At 41.6% G+C, this 16,721-nt stretch overlaps 1 protein-coding gene across 1 annotated transcript in view; it reads left to right on the top strand.

Annotated features, from left to right (window-relative positions):
• NWD1 (NACHT and WD repeat domain containing 1) overlaps window positions 1-16,721 on the top strand; it is an 87,374-nt gene that overhangs the window by 11,906 nt on the left and 58,747 nt on the right. Inside the window, 1 exon segment of the mRNA XM_069102099.1 lies at window positions 6,322-7,600. Within this exon segment, the coding sequence (XP_068958200.1) occupies window positions 6,322-7,600 (1,279 nt within the window).

The raw sequence follows: 16,721 nt of genomic DNA, 5'->3' as shown, positions 1-16,721 counted from the left end.
TCCTTCCTTCCTTCCTTCCTTCCTTCCTTCCTTCCTTCCTTCCTTCCATAACTCTTCCATTTACATAGAAAACATTATTAAAGGCCTTTGGTTCTTGGGTCAGAAGGCCCATGCTGATTAGGCAACTGAGTGAGTTGGGATCTTGGCTTGTCCCTGAGGAACTGTCGCCATGCTCCTGTGACTGGGAGTTTCCCACTGAGGTTAAAGCATCTTCAAAAATAACTTCTCTCATCAGAAGTTAATTTCAAAACAAATTAAGCTCTTTGGAGAAAGCTTTAAGGTGTATCTGGCAATTAAAACTGGGTTTACCTGACAGTCAGCAAATATTTTGGGGAGAAATCACCAGATATTTGTAGTTATGGACATTAGCTTCTAATTGCATTATGACTTTGGACAATTCCTTTCCCCTCTCTGGACCCCGGTTTCCTCATTTTTATATAAAAATGGGAGGGGGGCTCCAAGGTCCCCTTTAGTTCTAATGTTCTATGGTTATGTGTCACTTGTACAGGGATTTACAGGTTACAAAAACCTGTGAATAGTTTTCTCATCTGATCTTCACAACCTGGTTAGGCAGGTAGTGTAAGTATTATCATCATTTTGCAGATGAAGGAATTGAAGCCCATAGACTTAGAGTGACTTGACCAAGGTCACACAACTAGGACGTGTCTGAGGTGGGCCTTGAGCCCAGGTCCTCTGCCTTCAAGTCTATTGGTGCTTATTTCACCAAACTGAACTAATTTGGGAAAGGAAAGAGACACAAGTTTTGGGAATGCCCTCAGTTGCAAGTGATTCCAAGTGAGAGTCTAGTTGATGGAATAGGAGTCATGAGTCCTAGATTCTAATTCTTATGCGGTAATTGTGTGTGATATGAAGCTCTTTATTTCCTCTCTCTCTAAGTCGTAGCCTGATTCCACCTGGCAAAACAAACAAAAACGACAACAGAGTTGGTACTTGAAAGTCTCCTGAACATTCTTCTACCCCAAGTCCAATTTGTTTCACATAAGGTACCATTATCATTTATTGAATTGTTCACATTAGCTATAAAACGTTAGGGCTATAATGAAGCAACCTTAGCACTTCACTGTGTGACCTTGGCCTTCCCTTATGTAGGCTTCAGTTTTTCTCATTTGTAAAATGAGGGGGTGGAACTTCCCTCCCAGCTCTGACATTGTATGTTCTACATTCTGAGTTCCACTTCAGACCGTGACATTTTATGTTCTGGGTTTTATGTTCTAAGCTCCTTTTCTGTTTTGGCATTCTATAATTAAAGGGCTCTTCCAGCTCTGAAATTCTGTCTAATGTCCTTCCCTGTTCTGAGATTCCATGTTCTATTATCCTTGGAAACTGACATTCTATAGCTCTAACCTCCTTTTCAACTCTAACATTTGATGTTTTAAGCCCTCCCAGTTCTGACACTTAATGTTCTAAGTTCTCTAATGGCAATAAAGTCTCTCCCAGTTTTGGCAGTCTAGAAAATCTATAAATTTAAAGAGAGGACAATTACTGCCCTAACAGGATATCCTGCTGAACTAAAACAGAGGTGTGGAAATGTGGCCTAAGGAAATAACAAATTATGGACATTTCTTTTGTGGGCACCAGTCTCTTGCTGTGCATAAAGATATACTATTTCTTATCATGAGACAGTGGCAGAGGATACTAAACAAACATTGGAAGGGGTAGCGCAAAGATAAACCCTTTAGAAAAAAACAGCTAAGTTTGGAATTTTAAAAGAGGACATTTGTGGTCAGCTGGAGAATGAAGTATTGAGCATACATGAGGTTTCTATAAAGTATTTGTTCTTTGGGATCACTGAGTATTGTTTAGAGAACCACAAAATCATAGAATTTGAAGGCTGGAAGGGGCAATACAGACTCTTTTACTGAACCTTCTCATTTTACATGTGGGAAAACTGAAGTCCAGAAACAGAAAAGGTCTTGATAAAAATCACACAATGAAACAGCGGTAGATGACTATTATTTTAAAGTCATAAATGAGAAATGTAACATGCAATTTTTGTGCTAGGGAGGAAAATAGGATAGGAAACACGCTTTAGTGAGGTATGATAGGAGAGGCCCAAGGAAGAACCTCTAATCTCAAATACGACTCCCTAGCAGGGAGGAAATAAGGTGACCTGGTAATTTCCTCTTTAAACTAATTATTCTTACAAACTAGATTTTGAGCTCTGTTGTTTGTAAATTGGTAAAGGATTTTAAATGCTATTAAAATTCTCTAATTTCAGTAACGCAAGGCAAGACCTCAGCTATGCCTCCCAAATTATGGCACTGAATACATTTATTATCCTTTTCCTTTTAAACTAACAGTTTTAAAAGGTGTAGTGCATTCTTAAAGTGGTTTTTATCATCTCAAGTTCCCAAACTGATTTTCCATGGGAACCCTTCTATATATTCATTGTAGAATTCAATATTTGTGAATAGAAGCTACATCCAATGTTGGCTGCCATCCTAATGAAATCTCTTTGAACGGGAAAATAATACTCAGATATAAATTGAAAAACAACACATACCATAGACTGTATTTGAATTTTATACAAGCCAGATTTAGAGGAAAAATCTAACCTAATGACTAGGGACCAAGGAATATTGCACAATTGGTTATAATTTTTAATGCCTCAGAAAATTCCTGGCTCATCAGTGTGTTTCCTCCCTCCCTTGGCATAGATCACAACCCTTCCATGCTTTAGTGGATGACCTTAAGGAGTTTCTGCAGCCCCCCTCCCCCAATTAATTTGCTATGAATGATAGCTAGCTATCAAAGTAACTCTTCTGATAATCCTTCTCGGATAGTCCAGCTGAAAGCGATCCTTCTCTCAACCCTCCTTGTTTCACATATGCAATAGGGGTGCATGGGGTTGGACACATGTATCAGGCACATTCTTTGGGGCCATGAGTTCTGGCTCCTTTCTGAAGGACATGCACCACACAGCAGCTTCTGGCAGGTCCCAAGACTAGGGGATTATGTCAAAGATGATTGATCACTCAACCAGGAAGAATCATCTCTCATTAAGACATAAGAGTGGGGGCGGCCAGGTAGCACAGCGAGTAAGAGCACTGGCTCCAGTGTTGAGAAGACCTGCAGATCGAATCCCGGGCTCAGACACTTAGCACCCACCCAGAAACACCTGGCTGTGTAACCTTGAGCAAGTTACTTAACCCCGATTGCTTAAAAAAAAAAGACATAAGAGCAAGAAAAAGGCTCTATCTCTCTTGCTTTGGGGTAACACATGCCCTGCTCTATAAAAAGCAGAAGAAATAGAACAAAAGTCAGTGCATTCCCACCACACTCTTGTTCCAGCTAAATATTACACAAATATATATATTTATATGTGTCTTATTTTCCCTATTACTACATTGTAAGCTCCTTTACTGTTATTTTTCGTCTTTTTATTCCTAATGACTGCCTTGAATATAGAAGGAAGTTAACAAATCAGAAGCAGTGATGGGGGGAAATTACACAGTAGCAATTTTAGTTTGTTATAAGGAAAAGTATCCTAACAATTTGAGTAGCATGAATTTGGAGTTGGAAGGGCCTTTAGATGTCATCTATTAGATGTTATCTTATGAATAGAGGTAACTGGAGGCAGCTATATGGCTCACTGGGGCCGGAGTCAGGAAGACCTGAGTTCAAATCCAGCCTCAGAAACTTCCTAGCTGTGTGACCTTGGGCAAGTAACTTAACCTCTGTTTTCCTTAACCCACTGGAGAAAGAAATGGCAAATCATTAGGGCAGCTAGGTGATGTAATGGATAGACTGTAGGCCCTGGAGCAGAATCTGGCCTCTGATATTTATTAGCTTGTATGAGTCACTTAACCCGATTTGCCTTAGTTTCCTCATCTGTAAAATGAGCCAGAAAAGGAAATGGCAAACCACTCCAGTATCTTTATCAAGAAAACCCTAAATGGGGTCACAAAGAGTCAGACATGACTGAAATGACTCAATGACAAGAGGTAACTGGATACAAAGGGATTACCTGGTTTGCTAAAAGTTATAGATTTCGAAAATGGCAAAGCTGGAATTTGAATCCAAGTCCTCTGACTCTAAAACCCTGCTATGCTTTAGGGTAGTAGCTTTTTAAGGAGGTGTGATAGGAGGCATTTCTTTCTATCCTTCTGGATAGAAAGCTTTAAAGGGCATCTGGTCACTTTTAGGGATGTCAGAGAGAGAATACATTGTGATATCACTGTCTAGGTCTGAGAAATGTTCAATTTCTTAGCCTCTCTGTATTTGCTTGGCTGATTCTTGGACAACAGGCACTCAGAGCCAGGTGACCTGTACTTTCAGCCTTTCCAGTTTGGTGGAAACCAATAGAGCTTAGACTTCACTGGTGTACTCTTTGAGAAGCCAGGTAGACTCCACACCACAAGAAGGCATTAGAAAAGGATAGAGAATTCACTCCTAAATGTCTGGGTAATAATAACAACTCATATTTCTATAGTGATACAATAGTTGCATTTATATAGTGTCTTCTCTGTACTAGGCACTGTGCTAAGGGCTTGACAAACATATTTATGGCCTACCTTTTTGGTTTTGGCGGGGATTCTTTTCGTTGTTATTGTTTGGACTTATAATTTCATCCACATAGGAAATGTCTGGTGTGAAAACTCCCTCTGTCATTACAGACTGACATAGCTTGTAGTGTTGGAAAGGGTGGTATACCGGAAAGATTGAGCCAGAGGGGGGCGGCCAGGTAGCACAGCAAGTAAGAGTACTGGCTCCAGTGTTGGGATGACCTGGGGATTGAATCCGGGCCCAGGCACTTAGCACCCACCCAGAACATCTGGCTGTGTAACCTTGAGCAAGTTACTTAACCCCAATTGCTTAGGGGCAGCCAGGTGGCTCAGTAAGTAAGAGCACCGCCTCCAGTGTCAGGATGACCTGGGGTTCAAGTCCGGGCTCAGATACTTAGCACCACACCCAGAAATAACTGGCCGTGGAATCTTGAGCAAGTTACTTAACCCCAATTGCTTAAAAAAAAAAAAAAGATTGAGCCAGAGGAACTGGGTTCAAATCCTTCTTCTGGTCCTTACTATGCCTGAGAGTTTGGATAAGTCATCTAATTGCCCTTTGCCTCTGTTTCCTCATCTGTAAAATGAAGAGGTTGGACTAGATTGCCTCGTGATTCCTTCTAGTGTTAGATCTATGATTCTGTGAGAGTTGCCCAGAGTCATCGAGTCAATAAGTATCAGAGGCACTGGTCTTCCTGTCTCCAAGGCCATCTCCACATTTACCATTCCACACTGTTTTTTCTTCTTAATTAAGAAACTGTGATCTTTAGGTTATTACATAAGATGTACACCAAAATCCCTGGCAGGGAGAGGTTCTAGAAATCCTACACTCTGTTATTAGTATAATTACAAAGAGGTAGAGTAGAGAGACATACTCCTCCCTCAGGTATATTTTTGATATCATTTAGTAGTTTTTCAGTAATGTCTGATTTTTTGGGACACCATTTAAGGTTTTGTTGACAAATGTACTGGAGTGGTTTGCTATTTCCTTCTCTAGCTCATTTTATAGACAGGAAACTGAGGCAAACAGGGTTAAGAGACTTGCCCAGGGTCACGCAGCTAGTAAGTGTCTGAGGCCAGATTTAAGCTCATGTAGGTGAATCTTCCTGACTCCAGGCCTGGCATTCCATCCACTACACCACCTAGCTATTTATGTCCACTGTTTATCTTGGAATCACAATGGCTCAAAATTATATAGTGTTTTCCTCACAAAAATCCTGTGAGGTAGATAGTAGAAGTATCATCTTTACCTTTTACAGATGAAGACACTGAAACTCAGTGGTAAGTGATGGGCCTAACGTCACACGGCTAGTAAATGCCAGAGCTGGGACTGGACCCCAAGGTTTGGCCTTCCCATCTAGTCCTCTTGCCCACGACATCAGCTGCCTGTCACCAGAGCTGAAGTTAGCACCTGGGCCAAGTACCAAAAAACTGTGACCCAGATAAATCACCTCAAGCACACTGTCATTTGGTAGAGTCTGCTCTGTGGGGGAAAGGAATCCTGACACATCAGTTCAAGGCCATTGTACCTGGTCGGCATTATTGGTAGCTTCCTATTGTAATTTATTATTCCTGCTTACTACATACTAAACTTTATTGTTTCTATGCTTCTCAGGGACTATAAGTGCTGTCAGGGCAGCCCAAATTTGGTATCCTGAGGCAAAGACCTAGCCTCTGCTGTCCCCTGTCCCTGTTTTCTTCCTCTCATTGGAAAATGGGTTGATCCTGAGATTAATTTATTTGGAGATTGTCAGTCTGCAATTGAATTCTCAATCTCAATCTGTTTCTGCTTTTGCAGTAATCGAATGGGAAATAGAACATGGCCTTCTGAATACAGGAAGCAGTGACAGTGACCTAGGAGCAACAGTTTTCCTTAGAGAAATCCGGGATCTGAACAAACACATTCTGGATGAGTGTAGCTTGCCAATGGTAGACCGGCAGGAAGACGGCTGTCTGGACATGGAAGCTCAGAACTTCCTCACCAGCCTCAAAGTGAGAATTACAGACAATCACCCCAAACTGCTGAAGGTACACTTTGTTCAGTGGAGCCAAGACCTAGTGAACCCCAAAAACCGAGCACACGCTAAATACCTGAAGGAGCTGGGAGAGCAGTTCATTGCCACAGTCAACCATCAGATCCTTGAGCGCCTTCGACAGCAGAATGAGGGCAACCAGATGCTGGGCCCTTTCTTCCAGGAGCTGCATCACCACATGGCCCAGTGCAAGGACAAGTGCCAAGTGTTTTGTGGGAGGGAGGAACTCCTGAGCAGAATTAGAAAGGCCATTATAGCAAATGATGGCACCAACCATGCTCCCCTGGTTGTTTTTGGGCCTCCTGGAGTTGGAAAGACAGCTTTGATGTGCAAACTATCAGAGAGCATCCAAGACTTCTTAGGACAAAAGACAGTGCTGGTGCTACGGCTCCTCGGAACATCCCAGGCAAGTTCCAACATCTGCCTTTTATTGAACAGCATCTGTCTCCAGGTGTGCCTAGCATATGGTTTGCCACTTCCACCCACAGGGGTCATGGCTGTTTATAGTGGTGCTGTCCAGTTCTTTCAAGATCTCCTTTTCCTGGTTTCCAGAAGAAATGTCGAGTCACTTGTACTCATACTGGATGCAGTTGGGGAGCTGAACTTGACCTTTGGGGCAAGAGGCCTAACATGGCTGCCTAAAAAGTGCCCCCCAAAAGTCCACCTTATCTTCTCTGCTTGCGTAGCAGAGTCTGAAACCTTAAAAGCCATGCAAGAGATGGTCTCTAGCTCTGAGGCTTATTTTGAAGTGAAGCCACTTTCTGGGGAGCAAGGTCAGAAGATGATTGAGCTGCTTTTGGCATCTGTGAGGCGGAAGCTGAGTCCTGCCCAGCGGGACCTACTCTGGGCCAGCCTTCCAGAGTGTGGGCATCCCTTGAGGCTGAAACTGGCCTTTGATGAAGCCCAGAGATGGGCATCTTATACATTACCTGTCTCTCTGGCGACCACTGCCCAACAAGCAATGCACCAGCTTTGTGCCCGTTTAGAGGAGTTACATGGTCAAGTCTTGGTGTCTCACGTACTTGGGTATATTGTGACTGCCCGGTAAGTCAGTTTTGTTTTCTTGCCCCATTAGTTTACCTTTTAATGCAATAATACTTGTAATAATTTGCATGGACATAGTGTTTTACATTTCAAAGCACTTCACATACATGGTCGTATTTATTTGGGAACCACATTTTGCAGGTATATTAACAAGCTGGTCTCTTTCTAGTCTAGTGTTCTATGATCCTATGACCTTACTAGCTGGTGCACATCTAGAAGAGCACAATCAAAGTAGTAAAAGTACTGATGACCATGTCACATGAGCAGGAGTTGACTGGAAAAAGAGACAACTGTGAGAGAACATAATTCCTCTTTGAATTTCTTTTTTTTTAAATTTTATTTCTTTTTAGGGTTTTTTTTTGTTGTTTGTTTTTGTTTTTGTTTTGCTTTTTTGGAGGGCAATTGGGGTTAAGTGACTTGCCCAAAGTCACACAGCTAGTAAGTGTGTCAAGTGTCTGAGGCCAGATTTGAACTCAGATCCTCCTGACTCTAGGGCTGGTGCTTTATTCACTGTGCCACCTAGCTGCCCCCCTTAGTTTTCTTTTTAAAAAATTTTAATTAATTAATTTTTTTAGTTTTCAACATTCATTTCCACAAGATTTTGAGTTACACATTTTCTCCCTGTCTCTCCCCTACCTCCCATCCCAAGATTGCAAGCATACTGAATACCCCTTCCCCCAATCTGTCCCACCCCCCCCCCATTCCTCCCTTTCTTTCTTGTAGGGAAAGATGGATTTCTATACCCCATTGCCTGTATATCTTATTTCCAGGCTGCATGTAAAAACAATTTTTAACATTTGTTTTTAAAACTTTGAGTACCAGATTCTTTCCCTTCTTCCTTCCTCACCCACCCCCACTGGGAAGACAAGTAATTCAACATAGGTTATACATGTGTAGTTACACAATACATTTCCATAGTAGTTATGTTGTGAAAGACTATATTTCCCTCCATCCTATCCCCTCCATTTATATTTTCTCCTTTGATCCTGTCCCTTTTAAAAAATGTTTCCTTCTAACTACCCTCTCCCCCAATTTTCCCCCCTAACATCCCCCCTCTTATCCCCTTCCCCCCTACTTCCTGTAGGGTAAGATATCCAATGTTATTCCCTCCTTAAGCTGAATCCAATGAAAGTAAGGTTGATTCATTCCCTTTTACCCACCTGCTCCTCCCCTCCACTGTAACAGCTTTCTCTTGCTTCTTTTATGTGAGATAATTTACCCTAATCTATCTCTCTGTTTCTCTTTCTCCCAATACATTCCTCAGTTACCTCTTAATTTTATTTATTAGATGTCATCCCTTCATATTCAACTCATCTTGTGCCCTCTATCTATGTATACATATACACACACACATATACATATACCCACCTATACACATATATTCCCTTCAACTATCCTCATACTGAGGAAAGCCTTATGAGTTACAAATATTGTATTTCCATGTAGGAATGTAGATAGTTCAACTTTAATAAGTTTCTTATGATTTCTCTTTCCTGTTTACCTTTTCATGATTCCTTTGCTTCTTGTACTGAAAATCAAATTTTCTGTTCTGTTTTTTTTCATCCAGAATACTTGAAAGTCCTCTATTTAATTGAATGACCATATTTTTCCCTGAAGCATTATATTCAGTTTTTCTGGGTAGCTGATCCTTGATTTTAATCCTAGCTCCTTTGACCTCCAGAATATATTCCAAGCCCTTCGATCCCTTAATATAGAAGCTGCCAGATCTTGTGTTATCCTGATTGTGTTTCCACAATACTCAAATCGTTTCTTCCTGACAGCTTATAATATTTTCTCCTTGACCTGGGAACTCTGTAATCTGGCTATATTCCTAGGAGTTTTCTTTTTGGGATCTTTTTCAAGAGGTGATTGGTGAATTCTTTCAATTTCTATTTTGCCCTCTGGTTCTAGAATATCAGGGCAGTTTTCCTTGAGAATTTCTTGAAGGATGATTTCTAGGTTCTTTCTTTGATCATGGCTTTCAGGTAGTACAGTAATTTTTAAATTATCTCTCCTGGATCTATTTTCCAGGTCAATGTTTTTTTCCAATGAGATATTTCACATTGCTTTCTATTCTTTCATTTGTTTGGATCTGTTTTATAGGATCTTGATTTCTCATAAAGTCATTAGCTTCCATTTGCTCCAATTTAATTTTGAAGAAATTATTCTCTTCAGTGAGTTTTTGAAATTCCTCTTCCATCTGGCAAATTCGGCTTTTTAAGGCATTCTTCTCCTCATTGACTTTTGGGGCCTCTTTTGCCATTTGAGTTAGTCTACTTTTTAAGGTGTTATTTTCTTCAGTATTTTTTGGGTTGTTTTTTAGCAGGCTGTTGACTAGCTTTTCGTGATTTACTTGCATCATTCTCATTTCTCTTCCCAATTTTTCCTCCACTTCTCTTATTTGAATATTTAGGTTTTCTCCCATTTTTCTCCCATTTCTCCCATCAACATCCTTTCTGAGCTCCTCCATGGCCTGTAACCAATTCATATTGTTCTTGGAAGCTTTTGATGCAGGAGTTTTGAATTTGTTGACTTCTTCTGGTTCCATGTTTTGATCCTTTTTGTCCCCAAAAAGGATTCTGTGGTCTGATTGTGCTTCCTCTGCTTGCTCATCTTGCCAAACAATTACTTCACTTTTGAGCTCTTTGCCACAATAGAACTCTGCTTGCAGAGTGGAGAGAGCTTTGTCCAAAATCGCTGGAGTTTTTGCAAAAGTTGTCAGAGGTCTGAGCACGGCGCCCTCTCTATAGCAACCACAAGCTCTGGCACACTAGCGTCTCTCATCCCAGGACTACCACCCAAGACCACAATCTAGATCCAAGCAGGTCAAAGCAAGAGCAATTACCTTCTGAATGGTCACTTGTGTCCCTGCAATCCGCAGGCCAGGAGCTCCAGAGGCAGCCACATATCAGCAGCTGCAGCAGCTGGGCCTCTACCACCTCTCACCCTGGGGGCAGGGGCCAGACCCCACTCTCCCTTCACCTAGTTCTAACAGAGTTCCCTACTGACCTTTTACTTTCTCTTTGGTATTTATGGGTTGGGAGGTCTGGAAACCACCACAGCTGCCAGTGATTCACTCTCCTGAAGTATGCTCTGGCTGGTCTGGGCCACTGGTTGGGGCTGTCCTGGGTCTGTGGGACTGTGCTCCACTCCCAGCTCAGTGAGATAGGCCCTTCCTGTCCCCTGCCGGGCTGCCTTCAGCGGGAGATTTGTTTCTCTGCCACTTTGTGGGTTCTGTAGCTCTAAAATTTGTTTAGAGTCACATTTTACAGGTATTGGGAGGTGGTTGGAGGAGGAGCTCATGCCAGGTTCTTACCTCTACTCCCTGCTTATATTCTGGCTCTTCATGTGTGACTTTGGGGAGTTAGTTAACCTCTCTGGGACTCAGTTTATTCCTCTAAAAATAAGAGAGTTGAATTTTGATAACCACTAAGTTCTCATCCACTTCTAAAACTAGGGTCTTATTATCCTATGAATATACCTGATGAGTGATCACCTGGCCTTTGTCCTCACCTCTGGTGAGGATGGACCCACTATCTCTCATGGAAGCCCAGTCCTTGGGTGCTTTTGGAGAGCTCCAACTTCTCAGTTATTTTCCCTTACATCAAACTTAAATCTCTCTTTCTGTAACTTGTACCTATGGCACCTGGTTCTGTTTGCTGGGATGGAGCAGGAATAAGGGGAGGGGCTGGGGCTATGATTTCATTAGTGAAGGGAACTACTAGAGAGATGGAGTTCCCTCTACCAGTACAGATCAACATCTTTACTGAAATCTATAATCTTAAAAAATTGCTTAGAGCATTGAGAAGTTCAGCAACATGCCCAGAGTCCTGCACACCTGCACTAACAGGCAGGACCTAACCCTAATTCTTCCTGGCTCCAAGGTCACTATGACAATGCCTCTTTAGAAATGAAATGACAAGGGAGGAGCCAAGATGGCAGAGTAGAAGCAGGAACTTGGCATGAGCTCCCCCTCCAACCACCTCCAGTACCTGTAAAATGTGACTCTAAACAAATTTTAGGACTACAGAACCCACAAAGTGACAGAAAGAAACAAATATCCTGCTGAAGGCAGCCCAGCAGGCCAGCAGGAAGGGCCTATCTCACTGAGCTGGGAGCTGAGCACAGTCCCACATGAGCCCAGACCCAGGACAGCCCCAAATAGTGGCCCAGACCAGCCAGAGCATACTTCAGGAGAGTGAATCACTGGCAGCTGTGGTGGTTTCCAGACTTCCCAACCCATAAATACCAAAGAGAAAGTAAAAGGTCAGTGGGGAACTCTATTGGAACTGGGTGAAGGAAGAGTGGGGTCTGGCCCCTGCGCACAGCGTGAGAGGTGGTAGAGGCCTGGTGGCTGCAGCTGCTGATGTGTGGCTGTCTCTGGAGCTCCTGGCCTGCAGATTGCAGGGACACAAGTGACCATTCAGAAGGTAATTGCTCTTGCTTTGACCTGCTTGGATCTGGATTGTGGTCTTGGGTGGTAGTCCTGGGGTGAGAGATGCTAGTGTGCCAGAGCTTGTGGTGGCTATAGAGAGGGCACCCTGCTCGGACCTCTGACAACATTTGCAAAAACTCCAGCGATTTTGGACAAAGCTCTCTCCACTCTGGAAGCAGAGTTCTACTATGGCAAAGAGCTCAAAAGTGAAGTGATTGCCTGGCAAGATGAGCAAGAAAAGGAAGCACAATCAGTCCACAGAATCCTTTTTGGGGACAAAAAGGATGAAAACATGGAACCAGAAGAAGTCAACAAAGTCAAAATTCCTGCATCAAAAGCTTCCAAGAACAATATGAATTGGTTACAGGCCATGGAGGAGCTCAAGAAGGATTCTAAAAATCAAGTAAGAGAAGTGGAAGAAAAATTGGGAAGAGAAATGAGAATGATGCAAGAAAATCATGAAAAACTAGTCAACAGCCTGCTAAAAACAACCCAAAAAATACTGAAGAAAATAACACCTTAATAAGTAGACTAACTCAAATGGCAAAAGAGGCCCCAAAAGTCAATGAGGAGAAGAATGCCTTAAAAAGCCGAATTTGCCAGATGGAAGAGGAATTTCAAAAACTCACTGAAGAGAATAATTTCTTCAAAATTAAATTGGAGCAAATGGAAGCTAATAACTTTATGAGAAATCAAGATCCTATAAAAACAGATCCAAACAAATGAAAGAATAGAAGGCAATGTGAAATATCTCATTGGAAAAACCATTGATCTGGAAAATAGATCCAGGAGAGATAATTTAAAAATTACTTTACTGGGGAGGCCAGGTAGCACAGCGAGTAAGAGCACCAGCTCCAGTGTTGGGATTTCCTGAGGATCGAATCTCAGGCTCAGACACTTAGCACCCACCCAGAAACACCTGGCCATGTAACCTTGAGCAAGTTACTTAACCCCAATTGCTTAGGGGCGGCCAGGTGGCTCAGCGAGTAAGAGCACCGCCTCCAGTGTCAGGATGACCTGGTGATCAAATCTGGGCTCAGATACTCAGCACCACACCCAGAAATAACTGGCCTTGTAACCTTGAGCAAGTTACTTAACTCTGATTGCTTTAAAAAAAATTACTGTACTACCTGAAAGCCATGATCAAAGAAAAAGCCTAGAAATCACCCTTCAAGAAATTCTCAAGGAAAACTGCCCTGATATTCTAGAACCAGAGGGCAAAATAGAAATTGAAAGAATTCACCAATCACCTCTTGAAAAAGATCCCAAAAAGAAAACTCCTAGGAATATAGCCAGATTACAGATTACAGATCTCCAGGTCAAGGAGAAAATATTATAAGCTGTTAGGAAGAAACAATTTGAGTATTGGAAACACAATCAGGATAACACAAGATCTGGTAGCTTCTACATTAAGGGATTGAAGGGCTTGGAATATGATATTCTGGAGGTCAAAGGAGCTAGGATTAAAACCAAGAATCAGCTGCCCAGCAAAACTGAATATAATGCTTCAGGGGAAAATATGGTCATTCAATGAAACAGAGGACTTTCAAATATTCTGGATGAAAAAAACAGGAGCTGAACAGAAAATTTGACTTTCAAATACAAGAAGCAAGAGAAGCATGAGAAGGTAAACAGGAAAAAAAAATCATAAAGAACTTATTAAAAATTGAACTCTCTACATTCCTACATATAAAAAATGATAATTGTAACTCATGAGACTTTTCTAAGTATGAGGATAGTTGAAGGGAATATATATGTATATATACATATATGTATATATTGGAGGGTATATAAATACATATGTGAGTATGTGTATATATGTATACATGTATATATAGACAGAGGAAACAGGATGAGTTGAATAGGAAGGGATGATATCTAAAAATAAAATTAAGAGGTGAGAGAGAAATATAATGAGAGAAGGAGAAAGGGAGAGATAGAATAGAATAAATTATCTCATATAAAAGAGGCAAGAGAAAACTGTTACAATGGCAGGAAAGAACAGGAAGGTGAAAGGGAATGGGTCAACCATACTCTCATTGAATTTGGCTCAAGGAGGGAATAACATATACACTCAACTGGGTATCTTACCCTACAGGAAAGTAGGGGGGAAGTGGATAAGAGGGGGGATGATGGAAGGTAGGGCAGATTGGGGCAGAGGGTAGTTAGAAGCACACACTTCTGAAAAGGGACAGGGTCAAAGTAGAAAACATAATAAGTGAGGGGCGGGATAGGATGGAGGGAAATATAGTTAGTCTTTCACCATATGTGTACTATGGAAACATTTTGTGTAACTACACATTTACAACCTATATTGAATTGCTTATCTTCCCAGTGGGAGTGGGTAAGGAGGGAAGAAGGGAAAGAATCTGGAAATCAAAGTTTTAAAAACAAATGTTTAAAAAAATATATTTTACATGCAACTGGGAAATGAGACTTACAGGCACTGGGGTATAGAAATCCATCTTGTCCTACTAGAAAGCTAGAGGGGGGATGGGGGAGGATATAAGAGAGAGCTGATTGGGAGAAGGGGTATTCAGTAGGCTTGCTATTTTGGGGGGCGGTAGGGGAAAGACAGGGAGAAAATTTGTAACTCAAAATCTTGTGGAAATGAATGTTGAAAAACAAATATTAAAGAGTAAAAAAAGAAAAGAAAAGAAATGACTTGCTCTATGTCATACAGGTAGCAGTCACCAAACAGACCAGTTCTATTTCCTCTTCAATATAATAGCCCTTCAAATACTTACAATAATAATAAAAAGTCTTTAGCACTTACAAAATACTTCACATAAATTACCTTACTTGACCCTTACAACAGCCTTGTGGAGTAGGCATTCTATTGAACAGATATGGAAACTGAGGCTGATGGAGTTTTAGTAACATGTTCAGGGTCAAACACATAGTAGGTGTCTGATGTGGGATTACTTGACAAAAGCTATCACGTTTGCCCTAGGTCTTCTGTAGGCTAAACATCTCCAATTGCTTCAAATAATCTTCATATAAAATGATCTCAGAGCCCTTCTCCATCCTAGTTGCTGTCCTTTGAACATGCTTCAGTTCATCAATGCCCTTCCTAAAATGTGGCCCCAGAGATGCAACCAATATCCCAGCTATAGTCTGACCAGGGCAGAGTACTCTGGGGATAGCATCTCCTTCATGTCAGTTGTGGTTCCTTTCCTAAGTCATTAGCCTTGTTCTACTTGGCTCCAGAGGGCCAAGAATAAGGGGTAATGGGTAGAGGATGCAGAAAGGGAGATTTGAATGGAAGAATGAATGAAAATACACTTACGGAAGATGTTACGAAGTAAGAATTGAAAGGACTTGGCAAGAGATTGGATTTGGGGAGGGAGGTATGAGTGAGGAGTGGAGGATAAGACCTAGTTTGTGATCCTGGGGCACTGGGAGGATGGTACCTTCGACAGTGAAAGGGAAGTCAGGAAGAAAGGCAAGATGGGATGTGGGGAAGGAGGTATTAACAGTTCAGTTTTGGACATGTTGAGTTTAAGATGTCTATGGGACATACGATCCAAGATGTCCAACAGGCAGTTGGAAATTTAAGACTGGAAGTCAGCAGTGAATCTGGGGCTGTGTAAGTAGATTTGGAAATCATCAGCATAGAGATGATCATTGAATCCATGGCAGCTGACACTGACAAATGATATAGTATAAAGGGAGAAGAGTAATCAGGTCTGAGTTTTTGGGGATACCCATGGTGAATGGGAACCTGAGGAGTGGTTAGAAAGGTAGTTTCAGGGAAGCAAAGTGATTTACCTAAGATCACATAGCTAACAAGTGGGACTAGAGCCCAGGTCTTCTGATAGCTAGTTTATCCAAATATCCCAGGAGGCAGGTTCAAAAACAACAGGTAGGAGCTGTAGGGGAAAATTTGGGCTTGATGTCAGGAAAAACCACCTTATAATTCTATCCAAAAGCAGATGCAGCTGCATTTGGAGGTAACAGACTTCCTTTCATTCGAGGTCATCAAGCAGAGGTTACAAGGCCAGTAGAAACAATAGCTTAGTAAAACTAAAGTTTTACTCTACAGGTAAGTTGTTGTGGAGATTCTTTTTGAGTGTGGGTTGTACTGTATGACCACTGCAGGCCATTCCAGATCTAAAATTCTGGGATTTCCTCCAAAGCAGGTGCTGCCCAGAGGCTAGGAAAGTTATCACCATCTATCCAGATAGTGCAGCCTCAGTCACCTCAGAGCAAAACCATATCATGGATATACAGCTGGAAAAAACCCTGGAGTACATCAAACCCAATTCTCCCATTACACAGATGAGGAAAATGAAGCCCAGAGAGGTGAGAGCACTCAGGTGGCAGGTAGCAGAGATGTGAAAGTAAAATAGCTCTGACAAGTCATTCAACATTATTTCTCTACTAATACCACCAGAAAGATCAGTGAAGAGGTATGTCCTAGAATGAATGGAAAACAAAGAGAGGTGAAGGAAAAGTTATCTCCAACAGAGGGTAAAGACTGAGTGGCATCTAATTTTAGCTCTTAATATGGGTCATCTAGAGGAAGAGTTGGAACTTTGGAGGAATCAAGTTTTACTAAACTTTGTTTCCACTGGGAGAAAACATGAGGAATGGTGAGGATAACAACAAAACAATATGCAGCACTTTAAGATTTACAAAGCACCATTGCTTTGTAATTAGACATATGTGACATCAGCCACAAGT

The sequence above is a fragment of the Petaurus breviceps genome, unplaced genomic scaffold, assembly GCF_028583685.1.
Source record: "Petaurus breviceps papuanus isolate PSGF00001 unplaced genomic scaffold, PetGlider_PUasm1.0 523, whole genome shotgun sequence".
NCBI classification, from domain to species: domain Eukaryota; kingdom Metazoa; phylum Chordata; class Mammalia; order Diprotodontia; family Petauridae; genus Petaurus; species Petaurus breviceps.
This window is presented reverse-complemented; position numbering and strand designations above follow the sequence as displayed.